We start from the raw sequence: 12,913 nt of genomic DNA, 5'->3' as shown, positions 1-12,913 counted from the left end.
GTTACACTTTATTATCCCTTAACTTCATTCACATTGCTGATACTGCGTTGGACCAACTTTTTCCTCCGGAAATGCCTTTTATGGCTTTGCTCCGACAAGGTACAGGAAACATTCCTTTGAGATTTTGGTCATTATTGACATGATTTGTCGGCTGCATGTCACCCATTCACCATTTGTGAAACACTGAGCACCATGAAATGTTTCCTTAAAGAATAAAATCTATAAGACAACTGCAATTGACCCTGGGACAGAGTGTAAAGTAATGAAAGAAAGAAAGAAAGACTTGCACTGACAGTGTGGTATACAGGTCTGTTTATTTTAACATCTAAGAGTTGACATTTAGTCGTTTTGCAAAACCCAGTGTCATCATTTTGTTTAAAAAGTAATTCTAACTTTTAAAAACAATGTTGTCACAATGTTGTATTTTGAGTGGACGATGTCCACTAATCACAATTCTATGACTATATACAGTATGTTCATGCAGTGATAGGGTTCCTGCTGCTGATGAAATAAGATAACTGTTGATTGTTGCCAATAACATCATTTTTTTGTCCATTTAAAGAGTGTAAAGCTATTTCAGGTTTCTGTTTATATTGTATTTAGAAGTTGCTTTTAAATCACCCAACCAAAGTTAGAACTTTTGAGAAACTATGATATTTGATGTCCAGTGGGTGGAGCCAGGATACGATACAAAGCAAGTAGAAGAACAAGTAGCAGTGTGGCCAACTTAGCAACTACTTAGAATTGCTTTGAAGACCTTATAAATAAATAAGGACAGGGAAAATTACAATACATTTTTTAAAGCAGAAATTAGAGACAGTCCTGCACTTGATGCAGCTTTTTATCCCATAATTACAGCTTCTGGACTTGTTCAGGGTATGTATGTATATTTCTGACTTGTGTCTGGTATTCCAGGCATTAGCTCTAGACATTCCAGACACCGACCCACTGACCAATGAGCAAGAACAATCTCCCTAACCATGTCCCTCAACGACTATGGACTGGGTGGCTCCTACAGGTCAATGGCTGAACTCCATCAAAAAAACTCCATAGATGTAATAACCTGGTGCTTCAGTACATTCAGGTCGTCAGCTGACTTCATTTTATTGCGACATAATGTTGCTGAGCCTAGACCTGATCATCTGAAGCAACCGCAGATCATAACACTGTCTCCAGAGGCTTGTACAGTGGATGCTATGCATGATGGGTGCATCGCTTCATGTGCTTCCCTTCTTACTACGATGGCCCTGAAGTGCAAAACAAATTAACAAAACTGAAAACAAAATAACAAATTCAAAACCAAATTACCAAAACGAAAAACAAATTAACTAATATCTGACTGGCCGAGAAGTGCAATACAAATTAACAAAACGGAAAACAAATTAAAAACCAAATAACAAAACCCAAAACTATTCTTTTTTTTTTTTTTTTTTTTTTTTTTTTGGGGGGGGGGGGGGGGGGGGGGGGGTTTGTGTTTTGTTATTTTGTTTTCGGATTTGTTAATTTGGTTTTAAATTTGTTATTTTGTTTTCCGTTTTGTTAATTTGGTTTTAAATTTGTTATCCATTTTGTTAATTTGGTTTTAAATTTGTTAATTTGTTTTCCGTTTTGTTAATTTGTATTGCACTTCTCGGCCCGTCCGATACAAACCGGAAACGGTAGGTATAGTTTGAGAATGAAACGCTTACCGCTAATTGGACGAGACATCTGTCACTCAAGATATACAGGAAGTGCTGTAGTAGCGGTAGATTTGTGTGTGTATGAATGTGCAAACATTATAGTGGTTTCAAATATGGCGTTCTTACGGTGGCCCTGAATTCAGTTTTGTAAAAAAATTTTGCACTTCACGGCCATCATAGTTTAAAGTGAAGCGGAACACACAAGAAACAAAGATAAAGAAACAAGTTCCTACTTCCTGTATATCTTGAGTGACAGATGTCTCGTCCAATCAGCGGTAAGCATTTCATTCGCTAACTATACCTACCTTTTCCGGTTTGTATCTGACTGGCCGAGAAGTGCAATACAAATTAACAAAACGGAAAACAAATTAACAAATTCAAAACCAAATTAACAAAATGGAAAACAAATTAACAAATTTAAAACCAAATTAACAAAACGGAAAACAAAATAACAAATTTAAAACCAAATTAACAAATCCGAAAACAAAATAACAAAACAAAAAACAACAAAACATCCCCCCCCCCCCTCCAAAAAAAATAGTTTGAGGTTTTGTTATTTGGTTTTTAATTTGTTTTCCGTTTTGTTAATTTGTATTGCACTTCTCGGCCAGACAGATATTAGTTATTTTGTTTTCAGTTTTGTTAATTTGTTTTGCACTTCACGGCCACCGCAGGGGGTTTAGTCCTAATTCTGTTCTCATCACATTGTGTGTGTAAATGCAAATGCTTTTACTATTATCATTAAACATAACTATGGTTTTTGCTGTGGGATTTTTTATTTTTTTTTTACAATGCAACTTCAACAAGTCTTAAAGTGATTTCCATTCATTAGTTGGACACAAAGTTGGAAGAAATGTAAATTAAAAAAGCACTATCCCTCCAGGTTTTGCTAATGTGTTAAGTATATATTGACTGGCTGGTCTTTATATGAATAAAAATAATGTTCATGTTTTATTTATAGGACAGCAAAGACGAGATAAAGGATGAAGTAGTCTCTAGCTGCTTCCTCCCGACTCCGATCCCACATTCCTTTCACCTCGCAGGTGTTTCCAGCAGTCTAAGCTACACCATGCCCTCTAAAGCTAGCTTACACAGGCGAGTTTGCTTCCCGTTAACACTTGATTTGTCAAAATATACAATTGTCCATAAGATCAATAGATTAGAGTGTAATTAAAGTGTCAACAGAAAGTCGTGTTTGCTCCACAGGCCCTATTTCAGCTTGGATGTGAAGACGAGGTCATCAGAGGGTCTGTTGTTCTACATCCCCGCCGAGCAGGAAAAGTATCACCTGGCTCTTTACGTGTCTAAGGGAAGAATCCGATTGTCAGTCGGCCGCCGGAGGGAAATCTTTAACAGGGAGAAGTACAACGACGGAAAGTGGCACACGGTTAGAATTCTACTTGTTTATTTATAATCATCGTCAGTCTGCTGGCGTTTTCACAATTCATCATTAAAGTACATACTGTATGTTTTTTAAGGGGGAGTTAAGGTTTTTGATATAAAAAACTTTTTTTTAATATAGATGAGTCCTAAGGGCGAAATTTCATATTGCAAAACACATTTTTTCATGAGAAATGTAAATGCAGATAGTTTATTCCAGCCACACAAAATATAAACAATACTGCCAATTTTTCCAACAAAAGACATGCAAATAAGGTAAAATAAAATAAATTAAATACAGTAGTTAAACTTTAAACCTCACTTTATCAAACTGAAAGTGACTCTCTTTTATTTTTTGCTAATGGCATTGCTAACATTTTTGGGACCCATGGTGCTCCAGTATGTCTCCACAAAATCTTGCACAAAAAAAAAAAAAAAAAAAACACTACACTAAAAATATAACTTATGCAAACAAGTTCCAATCAGTTCCCAGAAGTAGCCGCAACCGGATGTCATTACAACCAGAAGTATGCATGACAGGTTCGGTTGCTCGCATGCCGAAAAAGATTCATATGCCGAGGTAAATTGCTTGCAAAATTTCAGTTCAGTGAAAATTCCCATAGCGGGGTGTTTATATGCCGAGGTACCACACTAAAAACTGAAGTCACTGGCTATGAAATTTTATAGGACTTTTATAGGATAGAACAGAGAATAAATTATAGAGAATTAAACAAACCCTTGGAATATTCAGATTAATAAGTATTGCTAAAGATAGTAGGGCATCAAAGCAAAAGGCACTATTTTCATACCTAAGCTAGTGCATTTTGATTCACTACCACCCAGTGTTTCAGACGTTCACTAAGTACAGTTCGTCTCGCCGGGTCATTTCCTGTACACAGCAAATTTTTGCCTGTTGGAAAAACTAACTAACTAAATAAATAAATAAATGCTGCAACTACTACTACTAACAATAAAAATAAATAAATAATAATAATAAAAATATTAAAATATAATTAAATAATCAAACAATAATAAAATAGGGTGGGTATGATTGGCTCTGTGATATTTTTTCCACCATTTATATTTCCAAGTTCCATTTATATGCAATAAATAAATAAATAAATAATAATAAAAAAAATAATTTATACTTTTTAAAAATTATTAATAGACTACATTTTCTCCTTTCGTTTCTAAAATTATGTGATTATCATTTTTTTTTTTTTTTTTTAACAAAAGCCTTTTAAAGCCTAAGTAGTTAAAAGTTCTGTATAGCAGACAGAAGGTTAATCGTGTACAGTAAACGGTGACGCTCGGTGATCTTCCGTCAGGTGACACTGAGTCTGGAAAAGCGCAGGTTTCGGCTGGTGATTGACGGGCTGAGGGCTCAGGATGGTGTGCTGAGTCCAGGAGAGAGCGCGTCCTTTCAGCTCAGCACATCTGTGTACATGGGCAGCCCTCCACCACACACACACTCTGATCTGAAGGTGATCTAACACACACAAACACACACAATTTATTTTTTTAATATACACCCTTCTAATTTCTCGTAATCTCATGTCCAGTGGAAGGCTTTGCCGGTGCAGGGCGTGGTCGGGTGTGTCCGGAATTTCCGGATGAACGGTTCGGCGTTGGCGGCGCCTGCACTGAATCGCGGTGTGGGTCTGTGCTTCGAGGGGCAGATGGAAAGCGGGGCATACTTCTCAGGGCAGGGAGCTCACGTCATCATCGGTGAGTCCTGGTCAAACTCGTTCATCAAGTCAGTAACATTTACTGTATAATTATTTTGTACAATCCTGGACATGTTGATTTGATATACTGTAGCTTCCATTTTTTAACGATTTATAACATTCGAAAAAATTAGATGTCATACAGTAAGTGTTTTTGAGAGACTGTTTTTTTTTTTTGGTGTTTGTTTAGATGAGTCATTTGGAATAAGCCAAAAGTTTGACCTCGTGTTCGAGATGCGTCCTAGTGTCGAGACGGGTCTCCTGCTGCAGGCTGGAAACTCAGACCATCATCTCACCGTGTTCATGAGGAAAGGAGAGGTGAGCTGCATGCAGAGGTGCACGACATTGTGCTAAAACACAGCTTTGGATATGAAACCCGTCACTGAGACGCCTCATCAGACGAGATATATCAGCGAAGACAAGACAAGAAAAAGTATCCGTCCTCACTGGAGCACCTTTACACGCCTAAACAGTGTTTATTTTGGACTTGCAGGTGGTGGCTCAGGTGAATAACGGCGGCGGCAGGTTCAATGTGTCTGTTCAGCCAAAGCAGTCTCTGTGTGATGGCGTGTCCCACAGAATAGCAGGTACATCCTGAATCATCAGTGGTCTATAGACTTCATCTGTAGAAATGGAAAGGAACACTCCAGCGGAAAGTTGATTGTTGATCACATTGTTGTCCTCCTCTGTTAGTTATCCAGCAGAACAATGTGGTGGAGATGCACGTGGACACCGAGGGCAAATATATGATCGGCCCGAACTCATCTTCTCCTACCAAGGACAAATTTCCTGTTTACGTCGGAGGTGTTCCAGGTAAACTTCATTTAAAGAGTTAATGTAATAATAAGAAGAAGAAGTAGAAGAAGAAAGTGCAAAAATATTTAACCATAAAGAGTCGTTCAAATCAAACCATGATTTTTGATTGTGCAGAATAACAGAACACAGTTATAAGAGTTAAAAACTCCCTTTATTTCCATATATATTTTCCTGCTACTGTATAATAATGCACTTATCACGGTGTTACACTGGTGACCATCAAGGTAGAAAGTTTTCTCAGTACACAAACCGTGTTACTGTAAAGTGCAAGTGGTGTTAGCGAATGATCGAGTGTACAGTTCCTACAGACAGATGCGCTGTCTCACTAGTTGATAACAAGTTATCTGTCGATTTTTTTAAGAATCAGGCAATTATTTTAGTTACCGTACTGTGCTTAAAGTCATCTGTAAATGTCAATCAGTTTCACGACTTCATTCACGAGAAAGTCCCGGTTTGATTTGAACACCTCTTGAATTTTTCAGCGAAAGCTTTTTAAAACATTATTGTTTTATTTTTAATGTGTTGTATTATTTAAATGTATCTGTTGTATAAATTTTTTATCAATATTGTATTTCTTTTTTCTCAATAATTGATTTATTCAAACACTTGCATTCCATCATATAATATAAATTATAAAATGAATAAGTTATAATACTGATATTGACTTTTAAAAGTTTCATATGTTTGTTGATAAAAGATTCATACAAATACAATTTCATGGTATGGTGCTCTATTGTATGCATTTTTCTTTTTGTTGCTCAAATTCTAATATTTATAAGATGACTGTAACAGTTTGTAACACCTATGATGATCTCATAATAATGTAATAATAATGTGCATTACATGTACTGTATCTCTTAATTAGAATTAATTTGGTTAAGATGATTCTCCCTGTTTTGCAGATCGTCGGAGGTTCCCGTTCCTCCCTATTACTGACCCCTATGTTGGATGTCTCCAAAACATGGTCTTTAACAGGGATCTGGTGGTGTTTGAAAAGCTCTCCGGAGTGTTCGGTCCTGTAAATGTGCGAGAGTGTCCAGCTACCCTGAGAGCGCCTTCTTCACAGTGACGTCATTTCCACTGCTGTAGGTTTATAAATGTAAGTGTAAGACCAGGAATCATGAGTGTTATAAGTCAGGGTGTTCCCCGTTGTGTCCTTTAGTGTGTCCTGCTCTGTTTTTTCCCTGTTAAATACAAAAGTCACGGTTAAGTTATTGTGGATGGAGCTATAGCCAAAGAGACAGATCACAACTGTTTAAAGACTAAGACCTACGGGTATCTTCTAATTGGATACATTAATTTACTATCTGGTCTTGTTTGCGCATTATTTCTACACCCACTAATTTAATTATTTTATAATAATGTATGTGAGATATGATGCCTTGTACTGTAACTCTGACCACTTTAATGTTATGTTTACCATCTGATTGTCATTTCTACAAGCTGTATTATATTATTATTATTAATATTATTATTTTATTTGGTGTAAAGACTTGTTAGGTAAAATAATGGACCATTTTTGTAATATTATTGATGATGCTTGAAATCTTTGCAGTATTAAAGTAAGTTTTTTCACCTACTGTTTTCTTTATGTGCACTTTACCACTTGCTAAATTTCCTTACAAATCTCATATATTGTATGACGAAGTAAAAAAAAAAGTTTCTTTGTGATTAAGTCCTCAGTTACACGACACGTGTCCGCATTGCAAAGTGTAAAAATTAAGTAACCTAATTTAAGATAAGGTTTTAATTTAACATAAGAAAACAGATGCACTGAGATGTTTGTAGGTCTTATAAGAGTGCTTATTGGAATTACCTCATCACTTCCTGCCGTATTTGGAGTTACAGTACAACATAATTTTCTGCCTTCCTCGATTCTTTGAGTTGCTACAGTATATCATTTGCTGACTTAATTTAGTTACTTCATCACTTCCTGGTTTAGTTAAGTTACTCTACCACTTCCTGTCTTATTTAAGTTGCTTTACAACTTCCTGGTTTCTTTGAGTTTCTAAATAATTTATTGGCATATTTGAGTTACTCTACCACTTCTTGACTTATTTAAGTTACTTTATCGTATGACCTGAAGTTAGTATTTATCAAAAAGATATTTCAGAGTTTACTATATGGTTTATTTGGAGGTAATACTATAACTTTATGGGTTGTTTAGAGTTCATTACTTTCTGGCTTATTTGGTTACTACTGTATATTACTTCCTGTCTTTTTTTGAGTTATGATGCCATTTTCTCTCTTCCTTACTTAATTGAGTTGCAGAAATCACTTAGTGTTTTTTAGTGGGTTTTTTTTATTACTTTATATTTACTTTATATTTATATTTATAATTACTTTATATTTCTTCATTATTTGGAGTTATTGTATCACTGGTTTGTTTGGAGTTTCTTCATTGCTTCATGGCTCATTTGAGTTGCTATATCAGTGCAAAACACCTAACACTAAGCCACTAGTGTCCACTGCCACCATTCTATGTAACATCTAAAAAAGAACGTGTGTAAAAAGTTCCAGGAGATCAGCAATTTCAGTATCTACCTAAATCATCATTAATGCGGCTGTTAAAGTAAAAATAAAAAAATTATGTTAAAAACAACTACAAGTTTTAACCCGTAGCACATGATTGTTTCGTCTAACTGTACGGATGATCAGGTGTACATGTGTATCAATCCTAATATTCATAAGATGTAACACCTACAATGGTAGACAAGCAGTTTCTGGTTTTACCGCCGCGCCTCACAGCGACAGCATTTGGGTTTTTGCATCTGCTGGCTTTTACCGCTGAGTGGCGCTATATAACTATAGACAGTGACCTCAAGCATCAGTTCATTCTCTCAAGGATTAATGAGCCGCAGCTCGTCTAGAGCCGCACGTAGTTGCAGATAAAATCAAGTGAAACATTGTATTTAAACAGATTCATAATCACACTACTAAAATTGCAATACAAATTTAGAATTTACATTAAATAATTTTTTAGGATCAAATTTAAGAAACGTAAACATTATTACAGTGAGCCTTTAGATTTTATCATGGGTAATTAGAAAAGCTACAATTCGCGTGTAGGGTCTTGTGTCATCTTATACTTTGTGTTATTTAAATTTGTAGCAGATTTATAAACTGAAATAAATAACCATCAAATTCAAACATCGTCAGGATGTGCTACTGCGTCAGCAGACGTTGATGTCATTCAGCCCTGCTTGTGTTTTTGCGTTATTATAAGAATAAAATGCAATAGACTGTTATGATCATCATAATTTTATTTAATAAATAATAAAAAACATTTTTAACTAATTACATTTTTACATCCCAGTAGCACCCCCGTTGCGCTGTACCACCGCCGGCAAAACCTTCTGAAGATGATCAATGTATTTATTGCAGGCAGTTTTGGTCAGGCGGTGTCTCCAGAAAGTCACAACGGCCTGAAGAAGCTCATCTTTGTTCCGTGGCTTAGCCTCACATCTGATAAACTCCTTTAGCGCGTGCCAGACCATCTCTATCGGGTTGGGATCAGGAGACCTGCATGTAATGAATACAAGTTAAAGGAAATAATCATGTGAAAATTTCATAAACAAGTTAATCTAAAATAACAGAACACGGGGTGTAAGAAACGTACCCGGCTGGTGTTTTCACCCAGTTGATCCCCGACTCAGCAATACACTGTCCCGCCGCTGTATGCGTTGGGTCGTTGTCTATAGCGTAAATAAAAAGAAACACATTGATGATTTATGAACACTATAAAACACATATATTCCACTAACATAGATGACAAAATATCACAAGCTCGTTATGTTTTACTCTGAAAGAAGCGATGAGGTCCTTTAAAGTCTTGTCGAATGTATGGCTCCAATGAAGATTTTATTATGCTTTCTTCGTAATAATGCCGGTCCATAATTCCTGTAAATGTATAGTAAGTCGAAATTCAGTCATATTAATCAACTATTCAGCTACTGTATCTCATTAAGCAAAATGTGCTGTACATTATATTGAACTAACCTTCAAAGACAACCATTGGTCCTGGTCCCTGACGGGATATGGCCCCCCAAACATGAAGTTTTACGGGATGTTTGGTCTTAGGTTTCGCTACGTGCCGACCCCTTTTTTGGTAGCACATCAAGGCAAAGCGCTTCGAAGCCACAGTTGTTTTGTCAGCAAAGATTACATTGTCAAAGGTCTCTTTTACAGCCATCCACTGCTGCGCTTGGCTAAGACGCAGGGCCTTGTTGGTGTCCTGAATGGGGTCTGTGCTAAACAAACAAACAAAACACAAACAAATAAATAAATATATAGATAAATGTGTCAACGTGTTATATCTAAAATATAATGTATAGTCGCTCAAGTTATTATAGATGCTTACCGGGTGTTGCCATAACTCCATCCAAGTTTCTTTATTGATCTTCTAATGGTGCAAATTGATAATTTCAATTGCAGTCGGATCTGAAGCTCGTTTTGGATCTGTTTAGCAGACCGTTCATCATCCTCCTGCAGCATTTCGTCAATGCACTGAAGCACACCACTATACAAACAGAAAATTACATTTTATTCGATGTCAGATTAAGGTAAAATTTTTGATTCCATAAGAAACAAATACTAACATAACCTACCTGGTCACTTTCAATGCAGTTGGTGTTTTAACTGCAGGAGTCGGGCGACGGGAACGACAATGTCGTCTGATCGTGCCGTTGGAGACATGAACACCTGACTGTATCAGGAATGTCCTGATATCAGAGAAATGGTGTCCTGCTATCCACAGAGACCTGATCTTGCTGCTCACCTCAAAGGAAATCTTCGTCATGGTCGATGGTGTGGAGGAAAGATCGAGCTCAGAAAAAGTTATAGACTAGCATTTAAAAAGAGACCACACAGTATTTAAACTAATGCATGTGGGTGGGACAGGACCCGCCCACTTTTCAAGACCAGTGATACTGGACCCACTCATTTATACCGTCTCTAATATGTCAGTCAAATCCCTTCCACTTGTGGAATGCCCTAATCTAAATAAAAGGATTAAATTTGAGCAGTGTCGTTTTTTCCCCCTATCTTGTGTTATTTTTGTAAGTAAATGCACTCAAAAAAATAACTCGTTAAATGAACATAATTAAATTATGGAAAGAATTTTCACCTGATTTAATGGCTCTCTTTCAGCATTAAGTAATTTTGTTGGCCCAACTTAATGTTCTTAGGTTCAGTCAAATTAATTTTAATAGGTTCATATAACTTATTTACTACAGCTGCGTCAAACATAAGTTAATACTGTTAACATAAATTAATAGCGTTGGTACAACACATTTTTCAGTTGTAAATTAAGTTGATTCAACTCAAGTAAATTTAAATTTTAAGCCCTGGTCAACAGAATTCTGTGAAGGAAGGAAGCATAAGACAAACGGGATAAAACGGAGATTTTTATTTTACACCAGCAGCAATTTACAAATGAGGTCTCAACTTAAAAAGATGTAAAAAAAAAAAAAAAAAAACACCATAAAACACCACAAATAAGTATTAATCATAGAAAAACAAATTAAACACCAACAGAAATGTTTTGTACTTTATAACTGTCCGTTATGACTTTTAAATATGACCGTTAGAGACGGTTGGTCAGGAAACTCCTGAAGTCAGACGCAGACAGGACACTTTCACTCACAAACTCCTGTGAAAAAATACAGAGATAGATTCAATTAAAATTCATGATACTAAATTTATCAAATGAACAATATTTATACTTTCTTCCTCTCGCTTCACAACTCATGAGAACAGACCGAAACCAGAACCGAACTGCAGATTAAGCACGCGCATATAACCGTCGGTATTTTAAGCGTGATTAAAATTACAAGAAATAGCTTAAACCAAAATAACGTGACTAAACATCGCTAAACAGCAGGTGACATTTATGTTCAGTATTTCGTTTCTGTTTAGGAAGATGGGAATTAATTCCTGCTTACCTTTTCCACACGCGCGCCAAACGTTTGTCTTCTCAACACGCTGTGTTCTCTTCTCGCGATGTTTGATCTGATATTTCCGCTTTTCATAGTGACAAGATCTCTTTGGTTTACCTCAACATGATTGAATCTAATACATGTTAAGTTGTTGAATTTCATTATGTACAATAATACAGAAATTATTATGTACAAAACACATATTACATTTTAGTACATGTAACTGGTAGACAGGTTTATTTTTTTGAGTGTGGCTGCGATGTCAAAGTTCCGACGCAATCATTTGAACTCTAATTTCGTTAATCTGTTTCTTATTTGAGTTAAACATTTGGCGCATTTATTATGTTTATACACTGTGGGTTATGTCCCCAATTGATTTTATTCACAGTTGTGCGTTTCATTCTAAAAATACTAGTTTTTTTTAACCCATTATTTTTTAAGACATCCCACTGTATATGCGATCTCTTCATTCTTACAGTTTTATTTAATTTCATATATTAGCTGACCTATCTGCTTACCTGCCTTCTCCTTCTTTTTTTCCTTTTTCTTAATGTCCTGATTCTAGTTGTGTGAACAAGTGAGGATGGGTGTTAACATTAGGGTGATTAAACCCCAGAATGTATGGGGATTCAAATAAAGAACAGATTTTCAGGTATGGGCTAATGCTTAACAGTTGTGCAATTAACGTTCATTTTAAACAAAGCATGCATGGCCACGTTTGGAAGCTCAGTTGTGAGTGAGGCGGTGCAGAAAACGAGATATAGCCTTCCTCGTCCCAGGAGCTGACTTGATTTAGCTTAAAGGTTAAGTTATTTGCATTTGAATGTTATCAGACACTAAAACAACAACCAGCCAAAGTACAAACGAATAATGGATTTTGTATGGAATTTGATTTGGCCCTGATGATACAGCATGATGATTATTATTATTATTATTATTATTATTATTTATTACAACAATTAACCTTTAATTAAAATAGAACATGTATTTACTTGTTTTTTTGCTGATCGCTGTTTTAACTTTGACTGAGGCTAAAATGGAAATTTTAAAACGAATGAATTACAAGTTGAGTAAGATTTTAATCATCAATGTCAAATATTTTGTTTGGCCAGCAAATTGCTCCTAAAGTTGAGTAAATAAAAAAAAAAACAACTGTGCAACTTGTTACTAAACTTTTTGCCATTGTTTGGCTTTTTTTTTTTTTTTTTTTTTGCTAAATGCAAACGAACACCAAATGTGTGAACTACAAGGATGGGTGTTAATATTAGGGCGATTAAATTCCAATAGAATTTATGGGGATTACAACAAAGAGATTCTCAAGTATGGGCTAATGCTTAACAGTTGCGCAATTATGGTTCTATTCAATGATGAAAAA

The 12,913-nt window shown here is 35.8% G+C and overlaps 1 protein-coding gene across 2 annotated transcripts in view; it reads left to right on the top strand.

Moving 5' to 3' along the window:
* Positions 1-7,046, top strand: part of si:ch211-241e1.3 (laminin subunit alpha-3) — a 101,039-nt gene extending 93,993 nt beyond the window's left edge. For both annotated transcript variants that reach the window (XM_053493440.1, XM_053493432.1), the window contains exons 70-77: positions 2,641-2,774; positions 2,886-3,066; positions 4,388-4,543; positions 4,622-4,787; positions 4,977-5,104; positions 5,280-5,373; positions 5,480-5,599; positions 6,505-7,046. In XM_053493440.1, the coding sequence (XP_053349415.1) occupies positions 2,641-2,774; positions 2,886-3,066; positions 4,388-4,543; positions 4,622-4,787; positions 4,977-5,104; positions 5,280-5,373; positions 5,480-5,599; positions 6,505-6,671 (1,146 nt within the window). In that variant the 3' untranslated portion in view covers positions 6,672-7,046. The remainder of the gene's footprint in view (positions 1-2,640; positions 2,775-2,885; positions 3,067-4,387; positions 4,544-4,621; positions 4,788-4,976; positions 5,105-5,279; positions 5,374-5,479; positions 5,600-6,504) is intronic.
* Positions 7,047-12,913: the final 5,867 nt, after the last annotated feature.

The sequence above is a fragment of the Clarias gariepinus genome, chromosome 1, assembly GCF_024256425.1.
Source record: "Clarias gariepinus isolate MV-2021 ecotype Netherlands chromosome 1, CGAR_prim_01v2, whole genome shotgun sequence".
NCBI lineage: Eukaryota > Metazoa > Chordata > Actinopteri > Siluriformes > Clariidae > Clarias > Clarias gariepinus.
This window is presented reverse-complemented; position numbering and strand designations above follow the sequence as displayed.